Consider the following 23,909-nt stretch of genomic DNA (forward strand, 5'->3'; position numbering starts at 1 on the left):
CTTAGCAAGTATAAAAATCTATTCACATGATTTGGTTTCTAATTACCTTTCATTTGTTTTTGAATCGCTCTATTCAGAAACAAAAATGCAAAGAAAAAAAATATGAGAAAGGCTCTTGAAACCACATTGAATTGTACGAACTTAGTGGTTTTGAATTTGGATATTTTCCATTTGTGAGTGGCCAAGCCCATCCATTGTCCCATTATGGAGAACTATTTGGCCCTTCTCCAGGGAGACGCTTACCTGTCCGCCCGAGCGCATCTACCTGGTTCTTCTGGGACCCGCTGACAGAGGCGATCACGATCCGGTACTGCTCCCCGGCCTCCAGCCTGTGGAACGTGTGCTCAGAGACAAGCTTGGGGATGGTCTGAGACTCAACCTTTTGATTCTGCCTGAACGCTGACACCGTGTAGGAATCCACGTCCCCCCCACCTGGAGTCCAGTTCACTGTCAGGCTATCTGTCGCCCCGTTGGGAGAAATGTGAATATTTTTGACAACACTAGGAACTAAAAAAGAAAATAAATTAAAAAACCATCACTTAGAGAATGAACTGTGGAAATTTTCAACTAAAAGTTTCGTGCTTCCTACCTTTTGGCATCTACTGAAAAAATACATATGAAAAAAATTGGTATCAATCTACCATTTTTCTCTGACGTTTCTGCTTGAGCTGAAGTTGATGGGGGAAGTTTAGAGGGACATCAAGGCCAGTGAGTGGAAATGAAGAATGCCAGTTATATAGTGGGCGCTAATTAGATTGACTTGGTCCAAGTCTTGGTTTTCTCATTTACTAGTTGTGGGACTACAGGCAAACTGCTTCACCCCTGTAAGTTTCAAGTTTCCTTATCCGAAAAACAGCAATGATAATAATAGCGACCAGCCCACGAAATTGTTAGGACTGAACAAAATGTACATATAAAGTACTTTGCTGTGTGTCTAGTTCACAGTAAACTCTTAATAAATGTTAACTGTTATAGCAACACTCCTAATAGAGTTCCAAAGAAGGAACATCCAGCCAACCAATCAGGTTATTTACACTTAATCTGTATGCCTCACAGGCAACAGCTATTCATATAAATTCAATGCTATTTTTCAGAAAGCTTTTTTTTTCTCCCCCTACATCATACTTTAGTTTTGTTAAACCAGCTTGGACAACATTATTGTCACTATCAAGATAACCTTCTCCCTTCTTGCCACCTCCCAACCCCGTAGCCCTTTAAATCCTCAACCAAAACGCCTGGCTACCCAACAGGCTAAATACACCACACTATCTAGTCAGGTTCTAGAGCCAGATTTCCAATTACCTGTGAAGCCCTCAATGAAGGCTGACTGCTGTACATCTCCACTGATCGTCAAGACAAGAATTTTATACTGGCGCCCTGGTGTGAGGGAGGTGAATCGATACTCAGTTGCGGTATTGACAAGGTGAAAAGGAGGAAATACTTTCATATCATTGAAGAGCAGTTGGATCTCATACTGGTCGACGTCCCCATCAGCTCGTGTCCATGTCACCTGAAGGCCCTCAGTGCTCCTGTTCTGCAATGTGAGATCCTTAACAGCCTCTGGGACTATGAGAAGACATTTCAGAAAAGTGACTGATCAGAGTTTACTACACAATAATTTATGAATCACATTCACAGAACTGGCAAACATCTCCCTTTCCCAAATAAACCACTTCAGCTACTTCATGCATAATTAAACAAGAAAAATTGGAAGCAACTATTAAAATTGTATTTTTTTTCCTGGCATAAATCTTATATGCTAAGTATTGGTAGAATATAATTATAAAATGAGTTTTGATCTCAATCATAGGATAAACCAAGACATCTAGAACTTTAAATGCCACAATGCAGGAGGACAGGGAAGAAAAATGAGAAATTTGGTGTTCCTGCTCCCCCACTATGCTTGCTTTTATCTGCCAATAAATATTCTGTAATTATAGGCCATGGCTTGGCTGAATGATGTTAGCTCCAACTGAGACTAACTGGGAAAGTAATTTACTGATCAGTAAGTAGAGAAAATTCAAGGTTCAGATAAGTTATTTCCTCGATGACCTTCAAGTCCCAACCAACTACCAAATTGTGCAATCTTTCCACTTACTTGTTCTTCCATTCCCTTGTTCACTGGCTTCATATTGTCCACTTTTTGTAGTAACAGTGACGCTGTACAACCGTCCAGGGACTAGCTTAACAAATATGCACTCGTTTTCAGACTTGGGAATCCTTTTCGTTTGAATGAAGTTGTTTTTGTTTTTAATGGTGACTTCATAGTGATCGAAGTCTCCAGTGGCATGTACCCAGGATACCTTTAAATAGTCGCTCCTGGCTGAGTTGCTGATACTGACTCCCTGGACCTTGTCAGGCACTGCAAAAGAGAACAGAAAACAGCTAGAGATTTAATGGTTCTGAGGGAGCAATTGATCACAGATGACAACACAGGACGATAAAGGAAAGTGAGTAGATTTTTACTGTGTGCATTTAAAAGAAAAATCTTAGACCTTCAGATCACAAATTTCTGGAGGGGATAGATTGTTACACTGTTTGGACTGATTAAATGGATCTTTTTACAGACCTGATGAATTAATTCTAATCCTGTTGTTAGCCTACACAAAGTGTCATATACAAAATGGAGCATTAAACATAATAACTGATGATTAATATGAATGATGGCAATGATATTAATAATTCCAGCATACCTTGGTGACTCAAGATATGAGAATAAGTTACCAAGAAGAGTATAAACAATCCAAAAGAAAAACGGAAGATGAGGAAACACATATGGTAATTAATATGTGAAATGATGTTCAACATCATTGGTGATCAAGGAAATGCAAGTCAGGGCCATGGCACAATACCATTTTATATCCATTTGGTTGGCAAAATTTAAAAACTTGATAAAACCAAGTGTGAGAGAGGATGACACCTACAGGAGATTGGATGAATGAAATGGTATATAAACACAGTGAAATACTATACAGCAGTCACAACTTTTCTTAACTCAAAACACAAAAATATGGATTTCGCCCTTAATATCAAAACACAAAATATGGATGAATCTTATCAAGATGATACTAAGTGAAAAATCTTAGGCCCCGGGCTTCCCTGGTGGCGCAGTGGTTGAGAGTCTGCCTGCTAATGCAGGGGACACGGGTTCGAGCCCTGGTCTGGGAAGATCCCACATGCCGCGGAGCAACTAGGCCCGTGAGCCACAATTACTGAGCCTGCGCGTCTGGAGCCTGTGCTCCGCAACGAGAGGCCGCGATAGTGAGAGGCCCGCGCACCGCGATGAAGAGTGGCCCCCGCTTGCCACAACTAGAGAAAGCCCTCGCACAGAAACAAAGACCCAACAGAGCCAAAAATAAATAAATAAATAAATAAAAAGCTTCTTTCCTTCTGCCCCATTTAAAAAAAAAAAAATCTGCTATCCTATTTAAAAAAAAAAAAAAAATCTTAGTCCCCAAAGATTACATACTGCATAAAAAATACCTTTTTTGTATTAAAACAACTAAAATTTTAAAAATATAATTTTAGGATTACATAAATAATAAAACTGCAGGATGGAAGGCAAGAGAGAAAAATAAGAGTCAAGATGATGGTTACTTTGGGGTGGACCAGTGAGGTGTGAAATATATGATCTGATATAGATTATTATCAAGTCCCTAGCTTTTATTTTGGGTAGTGGTTTCTCAAGTACATATTAAATTACTAAAAATTATTAACTAAATGTCTAAATTTAATTAAATGCCATAAAACCAAATAGCAGTGGTAAAGTGGCAACTGATGCACAGGATCCTGAACCAAGAATTATGATTAATCCAACTTTCTGCACCTGACATTCCCCATAAACATATAAACAAACAAACAAATAAATCTGTATACCCATGGGTTTTTTCTCAATTGATCAATCAGTCAATCAGTGCTTGTTAACAGGAACACTGTAAAATAAGGCAATTCTGTATTTTGAGCATGATATTAAGGATATTCTATTTTTTCATTTGGGGCTGTATTTTAATTCAAAAGTAGGCCCTAGATTCATTACTATTTGGCTATAACTGGATTTTATAAATATTAATGAGAAGGAGCACTGAAAAGAAGTATGGGGCTTCCCTGGTGGCGCAGTGGTTAGGAATCCGCCTGCCAATGCAGGGGACACGGGTTCGAGCCCTGGTCTGGGAAGATCCCACATGCTGCGGAGCGGCTAGGCCTGTGAGCCACAACTACTGAGCCTGCGCGTCTGGAGCCTGTGCTCCGCAACAAGAGAGGCCACGATAGTGAGAAGCCCACACACCGCGATGAAAAGTGGCCCCTGCTCGCCACAACTGGAGAAAGCCCTTGCACAGAAACGAAGACCCAACACAGCCAAAAATAAATAAATAAATTAATTTAAAAAAAAAAAAAAAAAAAAAGAAGTATGAACTCAATCAGATCCAGGGCCCTAAATTTCTATCTTAATATTAGCATGTTCTCTGGGTCGTGTGGCCTCTGTCTGTGTTTGGTTTATGTTAAGGGATTTCTGCTCTGACCACATGCCACGCCTATGTCCAAGTTTTCTCTTCCACTTTCTTCCAAAGCATGAAATGACCCAGAAATCTCAATATTTTGGTATCTAAGCTACATTTTTCATGAAGCTTCTTAACACCTACAAGTTGCATTACTATCCTTTGTTGGCTTATGTGTGCTGGTTTTTGTATTGGAATATATCTCACCACAGATATGGAGCAAGGGCGGGTGTGCTCTTTTTCAAGATATTTATCTGGAACCAATCAGAGTGTTGCTAGAATTTAGTCATCACAGACTTGTACAGAAGAAATTCTGAAGTGATACTGTAAGTATGGGCTAAGAAAGGTCAATGATCCAGGCAATTTACTGAAGACAAAGCAGGAAGAAAAACCAGGCTGAATACCATGCTAAGTCAGTAAGGGGCTCTCCAGGTGGAACTGGGGGTAATTTGTGGGACTTGCCTTGCTGTATGGTGAGATGGTGTGATACAGAATTAGAAATATTGACACTTTCACCCGAAATGTAGAAGGCATTGAGACAATCAGCCAAAATCAACAAGGCAACAACTCAGACACGACTCTCCAGTTAAACTGACTTGTCAGGGGCAGTGGTTTGCCTTGATTAGTCACGTGCCAAGTCCAAGTTCATGCTGGTAAAGCATCAAAAGGGTGCTTTGAATAAAGGATCACTTTTCTTGCATTTAAAATCAATCCTAGCACAAGGCCTTGCAATATGAAGGTCATGTGAATAGGAAACATTCATGAATTGACACCAAGGGGAAGCAAGGGGCTAGTGGTTGGATGACATATCCTTTAATTTCTGGCAATTTTTAGGCTCCAAATTAATCAACATAAGACACTGACATAAGGCTGCTTTGTAAATAGAAATCAGATCTCAGTCAGTACTGTGCTTATCGGCATACGTAATAATTTGAGGGTAGGGACTATCTCTTTATATCCCTGACTAGTTCTTTCAGGGAGAGCATGACGTAGCGGAAACAGCCCTGGAGTGCAGTAGGGCTTGGCTACTGCTCAGCCGTGTGACCTTGGAGAAGCCACAGTGTCTCTCTGGGACTTTATCTCAAATGAGATGGAATTAGATCATTCTAAGGACACTTTCAATGCTAGCATGCTGTAACAATGTAAATCAGTGGTTCTTAACTTTCTGAGGTCACAGAAACTATGAGAATCTGATAAAAGCCATTCACTCTCTTTCCAAAGAAATGCACATACCTGCCCTATCCCCAACAAGTTCACGGACAATTTGGGGGTTACTACTTTCCTAAAGTCTACCCGCGAAGCACTGGGTGAAAACCCCTGATCTAGGTGATTTCTGATTATTCATTTACCAAACATTCATTACTCAATGAATGACTCTGGAGCCTACTAGGCTCCAAACCCTGTGCTGGGGCATTGGATGATGTCAGTTGTCCCAGATTCTCATGGAAAAACTGACATTTTAAAATGCAAATATCAAATCATAGCTCAGCAGGAAAGATTTGATAAAATATTAATCTCACCTTAAGCAGAAATCTCGGATGTAAACCCCAGGAAGCATAAGTATATTGGGAAAATGGTAGTTGTCTAAACTTAGTTCTTTCCAGCACATCGAAGACCAGGCCTTCAAAGCCTTTGCTAAGATTTTGCTCTTAGTCCCAGAATTATAAAGGTTCACATTTTCACCTAGTGTGAAAAAGGATGAACAGTGGTCTTGACCAACAGACATTTCAGGAAGGATTTCAGGACAGAGAACTTTGTAGGCTCTGGAGTCATTCAGAACTGGGTTTAAATCCAGGATCTGAAGTGCACTGGCTGTTTAACAAGTTAAACAGTTGGACAAGTTACCCTGAACCTTGGTTCAGCACCTTATCAGAATCTGTAAAATGGGAATAATAACAACAACTACCTCAATAAGGACTTTACAAGGATTAAATTAGTGAACATCCATAGAGCCAGGGTCTAGCAACCCTAAACAGAAATACCTGTTACTATATTTGAATATACTATGAATTCTAGCCATGAAAATGGTGTTCATCTTACTTTAAAGGTAACATCTGCTCACATAAGGAACTTCTTGGGTGAAAATATGAAGACTCCGTAATAATGTTGTGATCTCAACGGTCTTTAATCCCGTCATTACAGAACTGTTGCAGATCTGTGATGCCCTGAACCACATAGCCGGCTGGTTCTTATAGAGCCTGTACCTCCTGAGATCCTCACCTGTCCGCTCTTGGCCGAAGGAATGATTTTCATACTTGCCACTCCTCGTAGTTATGGTCACATTGTAGAGGCGGCCGGGGGTGAGGGAGCTGAAGGAACATTCGCTGACAGACTTGGCAATCACGAGGGACTGAACCACTCTGCCATCGTGGGAGAGTGTCACCACGTAGTTATCCACGTCTCCAGGAGCCGGCAGCCAGGATATGCTGAGGTAGTCATTGCGACCAGAGTTGTTCACCCTTACTCCACTCACACTGGAAGGGACTGGGGTTTAACAGGGGGGGGAGAAAATTTAAAAAGAAAGGCACAGTCAAAAGTCTGAGTCATCTATTGCGGTGGGCAAAAAGACTGTGGACTCAGGAGATCTGATTACCTATGAGGTCAAGGAAGGGTGACGATTTCACTGTAGCTTCTGGAAGCTGAGAGTTCTTACATCATAAGATTAACCAAGATAAAAATCCAAGGAAGTCTTTTGGATGCCTCATAAATACAAGGATGCTGCGACTGCATTTTGATGGTGTGGTTGTTTGTAAAGTATTTTAAGTGGAGGTTTTTTTACGTGAATGTGTCAGGAAGTCCCCTATGTAGGAAAGGGAACAGACATTGACTATCTAAATGAAAGAGCTTGAACCAAACCCATCAATAAAGAAAGGTTTTTGAGGGGAAATGTGAAGAGTGCAATAGCTTTTCTAAAAGTCTTAGACATTGGGATAGCTTCGACCTTCTTGTGATTAATTTATTTATTCCTGGGGAGTCTAATCATTTACACAGGTGAAAGGGTTGTATTTCCCTTCGCAAAGCATTTCCTGCCCTCTAGTGGTGAGAAATAAACCTAAACGCCTATCCTGGAAGCAGTTAAGTCTGGAGACCGGACTTGCGGGCAGAAAGACATGCTGTGGCAATAATGGCCTTTCTGATGTCCACCCTAATTATATGCTTCTCTCAGTTGGGGTTTTAGCGTCACAAGCATTTACTGAGAACCAACTATTTTCCAAGTATGCAAAAATGGAAAAGATGTGGATGACTTTAAGGAGTTCCCTGGCTAGAAGTACAGTCTGTAAATTAGTGATCATGGTATTGAATAATAGTTCCATGTATTAGAAATAAATGCATGACAAATAGTACTGTCAGTAGTGAACATAAGAATAAAATATATAGTATATATGAACTGCACTTCTGTTTTCATCATTGGTTGACTGACTTCAGCTATATATTTTCATATAATTGTCAATATCCGTACATCACATATAATGGACGGGATTTGGCTAGATGACCTCTGAGAATCCTTCTCGTCTAATATGCTCTGACTTTATCCCCAAAGTCTTCTTTGTATTTACAAGCACTTATCCATCACCAAAATTATAAACAGCACTCTACTAAATAATTCTGCTAATGCTGTTCCATGCATATGGACATTTCCCAGATACAACATTGAAATTTTAGCCATACTATTTATGTATTGATGTCTTCCTTCCTTTTTTTTTCCCTGTCCTTCTTTCATCCATCTAACCATCTGTATATCCCTTGGTTGCTCTCAGAATAACTATGCTTGTTTTTCAAAACTGCTGGGAATATTTGCAGCTATTAACATTTTATTAGAAAAGATATAATTATTAATAGTTTTACCAAAATATAAATTCATGTTTAAAAAAACAGATATAATATTTATTTATTTTTCTTTAGAATGAGCATTTTCTCAGGTTAGAATTAGATTTGTTAAGCACATCTGATATCTTCAATTTTAAATATTTTGCCACCTTATCTAAGCTGGGAGGGTTTATATATATGTTTCAACTCTGTGGAAATATAAGTGAATTATTTCAACCTTGACTAATACTTCAGTAATTTGAGTAGATGGTAATGATTATCTAGGTTTTAGCCATTGAATTTTTTTACAATCTACCACGTACAGAATTTACTGATTGAGGCACCTTTCAAAATCTCTAGTTATTGTGTTTCTATAGTGATATCCCATTTTTCTCTTTTCTCATGATAATGTCTGCACTCAATGTGTTTGAATAAAATAACTGATGTTTATATTGATTCATATCTTGTCCTCTCCTTAAGACTTTATTATCATTCTTCAAAGAATTTCTTGTCTCTTTTTTGCATACTTCTGTTATATAATGGTCAAATATTGATACCTCTGTTGCCATTAAAATATAGGTATAAAAATAATTACAAGTCCCACTTATCAAGTGATCTCAGATATCAAACTATTTTAGTATAGCACCTTACGCTGGACAGTCCTTGTGGTATTTTAAGATGGCAATTGACCTGTGTGGCAGCATCTGACTACTTGCTCACAAAGCCATTTCCTTTTCCTCTTGGAACCGCAGCTAGACTGTATTTCCCAGCCGCCCCTGCAGTTCGGTGTAGTCATACAACCGTGTTCCCGTTAATGGAATGTGGGTGGAAGTGATGTGTTTACTTCCAGCTTTAGTAGTCTTCCTCCTCCCCATAACCTCCATTCTCTGAAGAAATGGAGAGACCTCTGAGGGCTGCAAGAGGCTGCATCATGTATTTCTCATGAGGAAGGAAGAACCACAGATGGCAGGAGCCTGGGTCCCTTAATTACTGCTTAGAGAAGAACCAACCAATAGAGTTGTCCAGTCAGGAACACCCACACTGTACAGTTGTATAAGCAGGAAATAAGTCAGCCTAATCTGACTAATACAACTGCAACTCACTGGGAAATGGATGCAAGATCCTTTTCAACTCCTCTCCTCAACTTGTTATTTCTCCTTCCCCACTCTGATACCCAGTGTTGGGGTGACTTACTGGGGATGGAAGAGAAAATGAAGGCTTAGATAGATAAGTGAATGGCAGAGTTAGGAGCAGAATCTAGGCCTCTTGATTCCCCAACTAAGCTTTTCAGTCCCTCACCCCCAATTATGCTACATTGATGGGTGGTGCCAAGAACCATTAAAAGAGAAGAAGGAAGGTATCAGGAAGAACACAGGCAACAGTATCAGTTGCCACAGAATGACAGAAATGGGCAGACATCAGTGAATTTCTACCTAGACTATGAAATATCTTTTCAATGACTTAGTTGCTCTTTTGGGAGAGTTAATGAAGTTAATGGTCCTTGGGTTCATTAAGCAGGTGAGATTCATGATTTTAGAAAAGGATATATCTATGGATACCTGACGCTGATACTCAGAATCTGAGCATTGGAAATATAGAGGGAGGAGACTGACATCCAACTTAACATAATCATATGAAATTAAACCGGCAAAGTCACTGACTTGAATTCACTAATAATTATTAAAGCTTCTATTGGATTTATTTAATTGTATATCTTTCTAAGAAACTGGAATATACATTTTATATTGTTTGTTTATGTTCTTTCTTTGTGTTGTGTAGAAAATTATATTCCCTTCTTTGGTGCTGCACCTCTGCCTGACACATATGACCATATGACCATATGACATTTATTTGATTACTTAGCTCTCTGCCCTATTTGACTATGAGCTCTTTAAGGTCAAGGAACATTGTTTAGGTGGCGTACAGTATTAAGCACTGTTTAATGTTGCTTGTGAAAATATATGGGATTGGGTTATTTTATTAGCTTAACTTTTGACCATAGAAGTTGGAGATCATTTTTTTTTCCTGTGTCTTGAAACCAAGAATTGAAAGAGAATGGAAGATACTTTTTTTAAAAAGTTCATCACTTGTTTACCTTAATCGGACATAAATATTTCAAAGAAAATCGGCTAGATGAAGGAATAAGCTTAAGTAGCAGATGACTATCATGTCATCGCAAAGGGTTTTCTAGGAGTTCTGACACATGTATTGGAGATTTTAGAAAATTTAGAATTCATTCTCTCCTACTCTCACCCATCATCCAATTTCCCTTCCTGGGAGATCAACATGTACCGTCTGGATAGCATTGAAACTTGGCTTTTAGGAAGATCAGAGTTGGGTCTGTCTTTAGGATGTTTTAAAACGCCTAGGATATACCCTGGAGGTTCCACGTGCTCAGATCGCCATAGGTCACAGACACTCTTCTTACCTGTCCTTCCCTCCATCACCACTTGTCGGGAAGAGATTCCTCCGCTTACTGTGGTTACCACCATGGAGTAGAGGCTGCCCGATTTGAGGGAGTGGAAGCTGTATCTGCTGGTGTCACTGGAGACACTTTCATTTTTGATGACCACGTTTTCATGGATCAGTAAGACTTGGTAGAAGTCTATGTCTCCCAGTGCTTGGGTCCAGTTAGTGAATAGACTGTTTGTTGTGCCTTGGTTGGCCACATGCAAGCCGGTCACTTGGGCAGGCACTAAAACAGAATAGACAGGGAAGAAAAAACAGATGACACTTCGTCACCCTAAGGAAGTATAACAAAAATGAGTAAAAAATGGAGTCTTGAAAATGCTAAAAAAAATATATATATATTTTTTGATATAGACACTCAGCTTTATTTCAAGTGAAATATGGAGAACTATACCTCTACAGAGACTCTACCACTCTGAAAAAGCTGCTTATATGGGAAATCAAAATTATTTCAGATCCAAGGATAAGATGATGCATGCCTATTAGGTAGTCTTGATTTTTAAATTTTAAATAATAAAAGGCTGCTATTTTTGTTTATTATATGATATCACTTACATGTGAATTCTAAAAAATAATATAAATGAACTTATTTACCAACAGAAACAGACTCACAGACATAGAAAGCAAACTTATGGTTACCAAAGGGGAAGGAGAGGGAGGGATAAATTAGGAGTATGGGATTGGCAGATACATAAAAGGCTGCTATTTTTGAAGATTGCTTACTTTTTTTTTTTTTTTAAACATCTTTATTGGAGTATAATTGCTTTACAATGGTGTGTTAGTTTCTGCTTTATAACAAAGTGAATCAGTTATACATATACATATGTTCCATATCTCTTCCCTCTTGCATCTCCCTCCCTCCCTCCCACTCTCCCTATCCCACCCCTCTAGGTGGTCACAAACCACCGAGCTGATCTCCCTGTGCTATGCAGCTGCTTCCCACTAGCTATCTATTTTACGTTTGGTAGTGTATATATGTCCATGCCACTCTCTCACTTTGTCACAGCTTACCCTTCCCCCTCCCCATATCCTCAAGTCCATGCTCTAGTAGGTCTGTGTCTTTATTCCCATCTTGCCACTAGGTTCTTCAGGACCTTTTTTTTTTTTTTTTCTTAGATTCCATATATATGTGTTAGCATACGGTATTTGTTTTTCTCTTTCTGACTTACTTCACTCTGTATGACAGACTCTAGGTCCATCCACCTCACTACAAATAACTCAGTTTCATTTCTTTCTATGGCTGAGTAATATTCCATTGTATATATGTGCCACATCTTCTTTATCCATTCATCTGTTGATGGACACTTAGGTTGCTTCCATGTCCTGGCTATTGTAAATAGTGCTGCAATGAACATTGTGGTACATGACTCTTTTTGAATTACGGTTTTCTCAGGGTATATGCCCAGTAGTGGGATTGCTGGGTCGTATGGTAGTTCTACTTGTAGTTTTTTAAGGAACCTCCATACTGTTCTCCATAGTGGCTGTATCAATTTACATTCCCACCAACAGTGCAAGAGTGTTCCCTTTTCTCCACACCCTCTCCAGCATTTATTGTTTCTAGATTTTTTGATGATGGCCATTCTTACTGGTGTGAGATGATATCTCATTGTAGTTTTGATTTGCATTTCTCTAATGATTAATGATGTTGAGCATTCTTTCATGTGTTTGTTGGCAATCCGTATATTGAAGATTGCTTACTTAATGTTATTTTATCTGTCCCTACCCCGTGAGAACTCAAAGCCACATGATCTACTGGAGCTGATGGTTGTTATGGGGTGGTATTGGGAAATCCCTTTAACCTGATGATTAGATTGTAGTCTAGGAAACTGGTAATTCTTTATTGGCACATTCTCAAGAGGACTATTCTTATCATACATGAAAATGCTACAATACTATATGTTACAGTATTATATAATAATAATAATGATAATGATAATGATAACAACTGATTGCCTGTTATGTGCCAGTTATGGACTCTATGCTTTATAGATGTAATATCATTGGATACTCATTCAAAACTCTATAGAGTTGATTTTTTTAATTCCCTTTACAGAGGAGGAAACCAAGGATCATAATGTAAGTAACTTAGCCTATACAACAGTGCTAACAAATTGTCATTCTGGCGTCCAAAACCTGATTTGTTTCACCTGTGAGCCTGTGCCCTTTACCTAATAAACAACTGCTGTGATTTTTAACCTGTCCATTGACAAATCTTTTACACAGATCTTGAAGTTGGTACTTGATCAACATACATCTCCTTTGTGCCTCTTCCCAGAATTATGATAATCAAAGGGATTGGAACCTTGCACAACCCTTCTCAGAAATCACTGACTTTTGGATTTAGGTACAAACATACTTATTAAAATACATTACTGTACATGGATCAAAAGATTCAATTCCAATTCTAACTTTCATATGGAAAGCAAAGGAATTAATATGCCAAAACAGTTTTGAAAAAGAAGAATAAAGTTGGAGGACTAACATCATCTGATTTCAAAGCTTCTAGAAAGCTACAGTAATGAAGACAGTGTGATACTGGCAAAAAAGTGGACACATAGACTGATGGAACAGACTTGAAGGTCCAGAAATAGACCAAACACATATATATAGTCAATTGATTTTTTTTTTATAGAGATGCAAGGGCAATTCAGTGGAGAAAGGAGAGTCTTTTCAACAAATAGGACTGGAATTATTAGGTGTGCATAAGCAAAGAAATAAACTTTGCCCCATATCTCACACATATACAAAAATTAACTCAAAATTGATTATACACCTAAATTTACAACCTAAAACTATGAAGCTTCTAGGAGAAAATTTTGGTGACCTTGTGTTAGACAAAGGTTTCTTAGGTATGACACCAAAAGCATGATTCATGAAAGAAAAAAAATGGTAAACTGACATCAAAATTAAAAACTTATGTTCTGCAAGATATACTAATAAATTAACGAAAAGACAAACGAGGGGAGGAGATCAAGATGGTGGAGTAAGAGGACAGGATGCTCACCTCCCTGTCATCAAAAATACATCTACATGTGGAGTAATTATCACTGAAAACTAATTGGAAACTGGCAAAAAGACTCTTGTACAACCAAGACTGTAAGAAAGATATACACGTAATAGGGTAGGAAGGGAACAGAAGTGATTGGGTCAGGACCTGTGCACCTCAGAGGGGACTCAGAGGACAAGGGAGATGACATTGGTGGACACTCAACCTGGGGAGTGAGCAAGTTAAACCAAGTTTGGGCATCTCAGTCTTGGTGTCCTACATGAGGAGACAAGCCCCCTTAGCTGGTTGGAGAACTTCTGGGACAAAGAGAAGAGCTGAGGAAGTCTGGACTCCATTCATGAGGGGCACACACATGCTGGCTAACCGCCAAGGCAGAGCAGAGAAAGGTCTGCTCTAGTGGCTGCCGAGTTTCCCATGACCGCCTGGCACACGTACCAGCCCAAGCCAAGCAAACATTCTGACCCCACTCACTTCATGCCACAACGTGGCACTGGATCTGGGGCAGCCACGGCTGGGGAAGAAACTTGACTGTGGGACCCAGAGGTGACCCGGAGCAGCTCCACCCCGGGGTGGAGGCTGGGTGGGGCAGCCCGTCTATCCTTGGTGCTTACTCAAGCAGTGCCTCAGACTGCCCAGATCTCTGACGGGGTGGCCACTCCACCACAGCTAACCTCCGGATACATGTAGAGCTCACATGGGTCCCACCTGCCCTGTGGAGCATTTCCGCAACAGGGTGGGGGCAGCGGATGCAGGCAGTAGTGATCAGCTGGGAGAGACAAAGGGGACCTGCACCAGAGGCTGCATCTGAGTGGAGCCATAGACACCTACACGGGCAGCGCATTGGAACTCTGTCTGCACACAGGCCCCACTTGCTTCAGCACTCCCCTCCTCTGGGGTAAAAGACCCTGGTGCTGGGAGAGGGAAAAACACACACTTAAGTGAACAAAGTCAGCCCGAGCCTGATCCTCAGGGTTTCTGCCCAGCAACTTGGGATCAGACCCCACCCCTGACAGGGCAATGATGGCCACTGAACAGAGAGGAAGTCCCACCTCACACCTGGCACCAGCTCTAGCCCCTCCACCTCCAGCCCAACCTCTACCAAGGTGACAGCTGCCATCTATCACCCTAAAACAACACTCTGCATAAAGATGTAACTTGCGTTCATGTCAAATCCAGCTCTTGCACCAAAGACACTGGGCGAACACAGCCTGTATAGGGATGCTCCCACATAAGAACACCCCTTTAAGACCACAATAGGTAACTGTTTCATCTAAATTCATAGAGGCAGAGAAAATTAAGCAAAATGAAAAAGCAGAGGAACTACTCTCAATTGAAAGAGCAAACAAAACTCCCTAAAACAATAAATAATGAAACGGAAATAAACAATTTAGCAGGTAAAGAATTAAAAACATTGGTAATAAAAATGTTAACTGAATTAGGGAAAAGAATTTATCTAAACAGTGAACATTTAAACAAGGAACCAGAAGATATAAAAAAGATCCAATCAGAAATGAATAACTCAATAGCTGAACTAAAAAAAACGTACTAGAAGGAATGAAGAGCAGACTAAGTGGTACATAGGTGATCTGGAAGATAGAATAATGTAAATCACCCAATCAGAACAGCAAAAAGAAAAACAAATTTTAAAAAGTGAAAGCAATTTAAGAGATCTCTGGGATAACATTAAGTGTACCAACATTTGCATTATAGGGATCCCAGAGGAGAAGAGAGAGAGAAGAGGACTGAAAATGTATTTGACGAAATTATGGCTGAAAACTTCCCAAACTTGAAGAAGGAAACAGATATCCAGGTTCAGGAAGTGCAGGGGGTCCCAAACAAGACGAACCCAAGTAGAGCCACACCACATATCATAATTAATGGCAAAAGCTAAAGAGAAAATTCTAAAGGCAACAAGAGAAAAACAAAGACTCATATACAGGGGAATCCCCATAAGGCTATCAGCTGATTTCTCTGCAGAAATATTCCAGGCCAGAAGGGAGTGGCATGATATATTCAAGTGCTGAAAGGGAAAAACCTGCAACCTAGGATACTCCACCCAGCAAGATTATCATTTAGAATAGAAGTAGAGATAAAGAACTTCTCAGACAAGTAAAAACTAAGAGTTCATCAATACTAAATCTACCCTAAAAGAAATGTTGAAGGGTCTTCTCTAACTAGAAAAGAAGTAAGAATCTAAACAAAAGGGAAAATCTCACTAGGAAAGGTAAATATATAATAAGAATGGAGGATCAACTACTTAAATAAGCCAGTACATACATTAAAAGATAAAAAATTGTAAAAACAACTATAATAGCATTATACAGTTAAGGGATAAGTGGAAGATGTAAAATATGGCATCAAAACACAAAATGTGGGGGAGGAGAGTAAAAAATATAGGTCTTTTAGCATGTGTTTGAACTTAAATGACTATCGGTTTTAAACAAGTAGATATAATTGTAGGTCAGCATATGTGAATCCCATGACAACCATAAATCAAAAAGGATAAAATATCTAGGAATAAACTTAACCAAGGAGGTGAAGTATAAACTCTGAAAACTATAAAAACATTGATGAAGTAAACAGAAGACGATACAAAGAAATGGAAAGACATTCCGTGCTCTTGGATTGGAAGAATTACTATTGTTAAAATGGTCATACTACCCAAAGTAATCTATAGATTTAATGCAATCTTTATCAAAATACCCATGTCATTTTTCACAGAACTAGAACAAATAATCCTAAAATTCACATGGAATCACAAAAGACCGTGAATTGTCAAAGTAATCTTGAGAAAAAAGAACAAAGCTGGAACTATCAAACGCCCGGACTTCAGATTATACTACAAAGCTACAGTAATCAAAACAGTATGATACTGACACAAAAGCAGACACATACATCAATGGAACAGGATAGAGAGCCCGGAAATAAACCCACACACCTATGGTTATTTAATCTATGGCAAAGGAGGCAATAATACACATTGGAGAAAAGACAGTCTTTTCAGCAAGTGGTGCTGGGAAAACTGGACAGCTACATGTACAACAATGAGATTAGAACATTTCCTCACACCATATACAAAAATAAACTCAAAATTGATTAAAGACCCAAATGTAAGACTGGAAATCATAAAACTCCTAGAAGAGAACATAGGCAGAACACTCTTTGACATAAATCGTAGCAATATTTTTTTGGATTTGTCTCCTAATGCAAAAGAAATAAAAGCAAAAATAAACAAATGAGACCTAATTAAACTTAAAAGCTTTTGCACAGCGAGGGAAATAATTGACAAAAAGACAAACCTATAGAATGGGAAAAGATATTTGCAAACGATATGACTGACAAGGGGTTAATATCCAAAATATATAAACAGCTTGTATAACTCAGTATAAAAAAACAAACAATCCAATCAAAAAATGGGCAGAATACCTGAATTTTTTCCAAAGAAGACATACAGGCGGCTAACAGGAACATGAAAAGATTCTCAACATTGTTAATTATTAGAGAAATGCAAATCAAAACCACAATGAGCTATCACCTCACAGCTGTCAGAATGGCTATCATCAAAAAGTCTACAAATAACAAATATTGGGAGGATGGGAGGAAAAGGGAACCCTCATGCACTGTTGGTGGGAATGTGAATTGGTGCAGCCACTATGGAAAACAGTATGGAGGTTCCTCAAAAAACCAAAAATAGAACTCCCATATGATCCAGTAATTCCACTCCTGGGTATATACTGGAAAAAATGAAAACACTAATTTGAAAAGATACATGCACCCCAGTATTCATAGCAGCACTATTTACAATAGCCAAGATATGGAAGCAACCCAAGTGCCCATCAACAGACAAATGGATAAAGAAAATGTGGTATAGGGACTTTCCTGGTGGTGCAGTGGTTAAGAATCCGCCTGCCAGTGCAGGGGACACAGGTTCGATCCCTCGTCGGGGAAGATCCCGCATGCCACAGAGCAACTAAGCCCATGCACCACAACTACTGAGCCTTCACTCTAGAGCCCACGAGCCACAACTACTGAGCCTGTGCGCCACAACTACTGAAGCCCGCATGAGTAGAGCCTGTGCTCTGCAACAAGAGAGGCCGCGACAGTGAGAGGCCTGTGCACTGCAATGAAGAGCGGCCCCCGCTTGCCGCAACTGGAGAAAGCCCACGCGCAGAAACGAAGACCCAACACAGCCAAAAATAAATAAATAAATAAGTAAAATTAAAAAAAAAAAAAAAGAATTCTCAAAACTCAATGATAAGAAACAAAGAACCCTATTAAAAAATGGGCAAAACATTTGAAAATATCTTCTTCCACAAAAAGATAAGTGGATGGTAAATAAGCATATGAAAAAAATGCTTGAAACCATTAGTCATTAAGAAAAGGCAAATTAAAATCACATGAGATACCTCTCCACATTTATTAGAATGGCTAAAATTTAAAAAACCAAACAAACTGAAAATACCAAGTGTTGCTGAGAATACGGAGGAACTGGAAATATCATACATTGTTGGTGGGAATGTAAAATTTTACAACCACTTTGGAAAACAGCTTGGTAGTTTCTTACAAAGTTAAACATCCACTTACCATATGACACAGCAATATGAGTGGTGGGAATAATGAAAATGATCTTAAGTCTAAAACAATGCCTTGGACTTTCATTGCTGGCACAAACCATGAAAATCCCCCCAATACACGCAACTGCACATGTTGGATAAAACATAAAAATGTAAATGCATGAATGAGTTGTCAAGAATGTAAGGAATTCTCAGAGACCTATAAGAAAGTGACAGATCACTGGATCTGCAGACCGTCACCATGAGGGCATCTTTCAAACATAAATTTAAGCTTTGATTTTATAGCTTTGCAAGAGCTATGAATAGGACTTTCCCAGGGTGAGGAACCTCATAGGTGACTCTGCATAATATTGGATCCTGAAACTTTACATTCTAAGCGTAAGTGAAATAAATACTTCCTCTCTATTCCTCATATACTGCAGCCTCCTTAATACTAGGTGGAGAAGAAGAAATTTCCACTGAGAATTCATAATGTCAAGACAGCTTCAGTGAGTTTGCAACCCAAATTCATAAAACCCTGGGTGATCAAAAAACCTCAAGTTGACAATTTAGATTAAAATAAGTCTGGGTTGACAGCAATCCTGTGCACCTGAAAGAATCAAGTGAAAAGAAAATTCTTTCTGAAACCCACCTTCGAAAAAGGGCCCAAAGAATTCCCACAGAATAAAATCCCAAGGTATATGAGTTTAGAATAAAACATCACAAACATTTAAGGAAGTAAGCACCATGAGAAAAAGGCAGAAAACTCAGTAAACAACAGCACTGAACTCCTGAATATTGCAGATATTATACTGATCAGACATAGAATGAAAATAAAAATCATTAATTTGCTTATAGCGATAAAGGAGGAGAATGGAAAGAGCAACAGAATACTAAACATATTTGGAAGAGAACCAAAGAAAATGTTTAACAGTGAGGAACATAACAATTAAATTTTAAAACTCAGTGGGTGGATTTTAAAATAGATTAGATAGAACTAAAGAAAGATAGATTAGATAGAACTAATGAACTAAAACTAAGAGCTGAGGAAATTATCCAGACTATAGCCCAGAGAGCAAATACATGGAAAACATGAAAAAAAAAAAAAAGTATACAATGCCCAGTACAGAACAACAGGCTTTTAAAAAACATTTGTAAGTTGAATGTTAGACAATTCAGCAGACAGGATACTTTTAAAGCCTAAAATTTATAAAAAATGTTACCTGTTCTTCCTTTTGTTGAAGATGAATTTTTCAGGTCTCCACTAATACTGCTGACTGTAGCTATGTATTTTCGTCCAGGCACCAGGTCAGTAAAAGTGAATTCTTTGGCATCTTTGGGGAGCAACTTGTGGATGAGTAAGAGGTCTCTGTCGATTAGTGAAATGATATATTTCTCCCATTCTGCTGCAGGGGTCTGCCACATGACACCCAGTGAGGTTTCATTGGCGTGTTTGACACGAAGCTGAAGGACAGCCAGGGGCACTGGGGAAAAAGCAATGGACATTCGGGTCATTGATTAACTTGGATACACTCCAGTATTCTTTAGAGATCTGTTCTCTTCCATCCACAGGAGTGTTCCAGTTGAGCATTTCTTTTCTGAATGCTTATGAGCATTTAGAAAAAAAAAGCTAATCACAAAAAAACTTTGTTCGTGTAACATAACCAGAAATAAGGACTCAAAAGAATACTCTTGGAAAATACTTTACTGGGTCATTTATTTTTGATCATCCTCCAGCAGATATTAATATTTGGAAAATGAAGAGGTAACTGGAAGACACAGTGGGCAGGCTAAAGACGTATCTTGGTCCATTTCTTTGACATTCTTCTAAGAACACTGCGTCAGTGTAGTTATTTCCTTATTATCAGGCAAGACTAAAAGAATATATTTGAATTTCACTCCAAGTATGGAGCATTCCATGTCACAGGGATTTTCATAGAAATGTTGAGTTTAGCAGGTCAACTCTCTTATTTGAAAGTTGAGGAAATGGACTCAGAGAGGTTGTGACTTGCCCAAGGAATTACAGTATAATGGTGACAGCAAGAATACCAAAACCCATGTCTCAGTAGCCTCACTCTCCTCTGCCCTAAAATTTGAATATATCCCTCTCCACTTTAACAACTCTTCCTTGGTACCTGAAAATCCCCCATTAGTCAACAGTGGGTCAGGGCAGTGATTCTCTAACACTGATCACCAGCAAAAGGTTATCAACTATCCACTTTGTGGGGAGGATTCTCTCAGATTGTTTCCTTCCTGTTCTTTTGGTGTTAGAAAGGTCTTTCTTTTAAAAAACAATGAACCTACTAGTGGAAGTGATTTCTAATACTCTAATTTGACAAAATTAAACATTACCAACCTATTTCAGTTTGTCAGTTTATAATGTCTCAAATACAGGGAACCCTGGGGTATGACATTGATGGTTACCTGGGTTACTTGGAAGAAGGACCAAATTAAGGTTCCAGCGGTCATTAACACCTTGATATTCGCTTACCTGTCCTGCCATGGCAACGCTTAGAATTCTTCAGATTGCCGCTCTCAACAGTGACTTCGACCTCATACTGTCTTCCCGGTATGAGCCCCACATCACCTATGACATAGTGTGTTTCCTCCTTTCCCACGGTGATGTTGAGCAGCACCAAAGAATCATTCAAGAGCAGGATACGATACTGCTCCCAGTCTCCAGCAGGGGGCGACCAGCTCACTACCAGGGACCTTGTAGAACCATTGCTGTTTGCCTCCAGGTCCCCAACTTTCTCTGGAACTAAACAGTGAAATGATGTCAAAAGGAGATACTAAAATCCAAAAGTAAGGATGCTCATTCACTTTTCATGGGCAACAGTAGATAAGAGCCCTAATAGCTGCAATTCAAAACATTTCTATAGAATGGGCTTGAGGACGCGGGAAGGGGGAAGGGTAACCTGGGACGAAGTGAGAGAGTGTCATGGACATATATACACTACCAAATGTGAAATAGATAGCTAGTGGGAAGCAGCCGCATAGCACAGGGAGATCAGCTCGGTGCTTTGTGTCCATCTAGAGGGGTGGGATAGGGAGGGTGGGAGGGAGATGCAAGAGGGAGGAGCTATGGGGATATACGTATATGTATAGCTGATTCACTTTGTTATACAGCAGAAACTAACACACCATTGTAAAGCAATTATACTCCAATAAAGATACTAAAAAAAAAACCAACAACCCATTTCTAGCCCCTCCTGATGTTTGTGAATTGCAAATGAGCATTCTGGAGCCATTGGACACTCGAGAAATGCAAGTTAAAATCATTTTAGTAATATATCAGTAATGTGATCTTCTGTAACAGTGTTAATAACCTCGTGATACAAACGCTGTGTTTTTCTGATTGCATACCAGCCCTAGAGACAATACTGATGTTGCTTATAATGATGGTGACAGCGATGGATGTGGCATCTTTTGGAAGAGACCCTGGATGCTGTGGTCACAAAACATGCCTCTCTTCCAACGGAAAAGATTAATCTTCTTGCAACACAACTCTGATCTGATTATTCTTTGCTCAAAAACATTTAAGGTTTCTCCATTAACTACAGAATAAAACATCAAGTCCTTGGTGTGGTGTTTGTAGCCCTCCCAAATCAGACCCCAAATCCTGCCAGTCTTCACTCTGACTACTCCCTGCAGCCCCCCTCCCTCGTTCCCCACTCTTGAATGCTGGCCTCCAGTTTCGCGTTCTGTAGACCTGTAAGTCTCCTGGGCTCTTCCGCCTCTGTGCCTTTGCTTGTGTTATTCCTTCCACCTCAAATGCCCTTCCCTCTTTTCCCTCTTAACTCGCCAAGAGCTTCATATTTTTAAAGTCCCAGTTAAAGGCCATTTCCTCCCAGAAGTCTTTACTGATCTTCTGAAAGAGAGTTTGTTTCTCTTTTCTCTCTGACCATACATATAGCTCTTACTTGGGATCTCCAATAGCACAGACAATGGACTCTGGAATCGGACAGCCTGGCTTAAACCCCACCACTTATTGGCTGGATGACTATGGACATGTTATTTGACCTCTTCGAATTACCTATAAACTGGTGATAATATCAGGACCTCTCTTGCGGTTTTGGTGAGAACTGAATGAAATAATGGTGTAAAGTGTTTAGTCAGTGCCTGATCCATGGAAATATCTATATAATTACCATTATTAAAATATAATATTTTTATTGTGTGTGTGTGTGTGTGTGTGTGTGTGTGTGTATTCTACATTTGTGTGATTAAAATGTAACTTCCTTAAAAGTGAGGGTCGGCAAAGTAAATATTTCAGGCTTCTTGGGCCACATATGGTCTCTGCCTCACATTTTTCTTTCGTTTTCTTTCTTTTTTAAAAAACTCTTTAAAAATGTGAAAACCACCCTTAGTTTGGGGCTATACAAAAACAGGTCACAGGCCATATTTGGCTGAAGGGTGTAGTGTGCTGAACTCTGCCATCTTAATAACTCTCAAAGCTCATAATATGGTAATTTACAGGAAGAAGGCACTGGATAAATGTTTGGTGACATAAATAAAATAATTTATGGGAAACATGGGTAAGTGCTAACTGGCCTTCATTATAAGAGTTGATCAGAAATGTTTTATTCATTAGTACCAATGCTAATTCATTTGTGCTACTTAAGTGGTGTGACCTGAAATAGCACAGGGCAGAGCCAGAAATACAGATCATTCAGGAATCAATCCAAATACATTTGCTTAAATAATCAGACAAATGCAATTAACCCCCGGCTTGACTCTGTATAGAGGAGCCTGGCCCATAGACACCCTGAGTCATGTAGACCATACTTCCCAGGTTGGGAAAGGGATTTTCCTTCTAACTTATCCTGTTCTAAGGTGGATCAGAGGGTGATTTGAGCAACTAAGGAATTTCTGGAGCCTTAGACTCACCTGTTCTGCCCACTGCCATCTTATGAGCAGACAATTCACCAGAGACACAGCTGATGGTGACTTGATAAAGTCGTCCAGGGGCTAAGTCTTTAAATTGAGTTTCAGTAATCTGGGGTGCTAATATTCTGGATTCTTTGATGGTCCCTTGGTGAGACAGTGTAATGTTGTAGAAATCCACATTTCCAGAAGGTCTTTGCCACTTGACTTTTAGAGACGTCAAAGTGCCATCATTTGTCACCTTCAGATCTGAGACTTCCATGGGGGCTAATTAGGAAGAAAGGGAAAGAGACTTTAACTCAGGATATCATACCACTCTTATGGCCAAATTTTGACCTGTGTTTTAATCTCTACAATCCACACTCCCTGCTCTGAAGAAAACAACTTCACAAGGTAAAAATAATACTGCAAAACCAAAGAAAGGTTGTCTGGCTAGTGGAGAGAGGACAAACATGGCAGTCAGGAGCCTAGATTCTGCCTCAAACTTGGCCATTGGTTGGCTGGGCAACCCTGGGCAGCTCTGTCTATCTTACTAAGCCTAGGGGTCCTTACTGCCTAATGATGGCTTGATCAAAAAAACTTAAAATGGTCTTTTCCAGTTCTGAAAATCTTTAAGTGGAATCCTCAAAGAATGTCATCTGCCTAATTTCTTCCTGTCTTTATGTATTTAATAATAGCAAGTACATAATA

At 39.4% G+C, this 23,909-nt stretch overlaps 1 protein-coding gene across 4 annotated transcripts in view; it reads right to left on the reverse strand.

Annotated features, from left to right (window-relative positions):
• PTPRB (protein tyrosine phosphatase receptor type B) overlaps positions 1–23,909 on the reverse strand; it is a 113,200-nt gene that overhangs the window by 46,338 nt on the left and 42,953 nt on the right. For all 4 annotated transcript variants that reach the window (XR_011075955.1, XM_068560562.1, XM_068560561.1 and 1 more), the window contains 8 exons: positions 23,223–23,486; positions 20,824–21,093; positions 19,556–19,816; positions 10,732–10,998; positions 6,717–6,980; positions 2,099–2,362; positions 1,303–1,566; positions 244–507 (listed from right to left, as the gene is read on the reverse strand). Coding sequence is in view for 3 of the 4 variants with exons in the window: in XM_068560562.1 (XP_068416663.1) it covers positions 244–507; positions 1,303–1,566; positions 2,099–2,362; positions 6,717–6,980; positions 10,732–10,998; positions 19,556–19,816; positions 20,824–21,093; positions 23,223–23,486 (2,118 nt within the window). In the remaining variant the exon portion in view is untranslated. The remainder of the gene's footprint in view (positions 1–243; positions 508–1,302; positions 1,567–2,098; positions 2,363–6,716; positions 6,981–10,731; positions 10,999–19,555; positions 19,817–20,823; positions 21,094–23,222; positions 23,487–23,909) is intronic.

This window comes from Eschrichtius robustus, chromosome 13, assembly GCF_028021215.1.
Source record: "Eschrichtius robustus isolate mEscRob2 chromosome 13, mEscRob2.pri, whole genome shotgun sequence".
In the NCBI taxonomy this organism is placed as follows: domain Eukaryota; kingdom Metazoa; phylum Chordata; class Mammalia; order Artiodactyla; family Eschrichtiidae; genus Eschrichtius; species Eschrichtius robustus.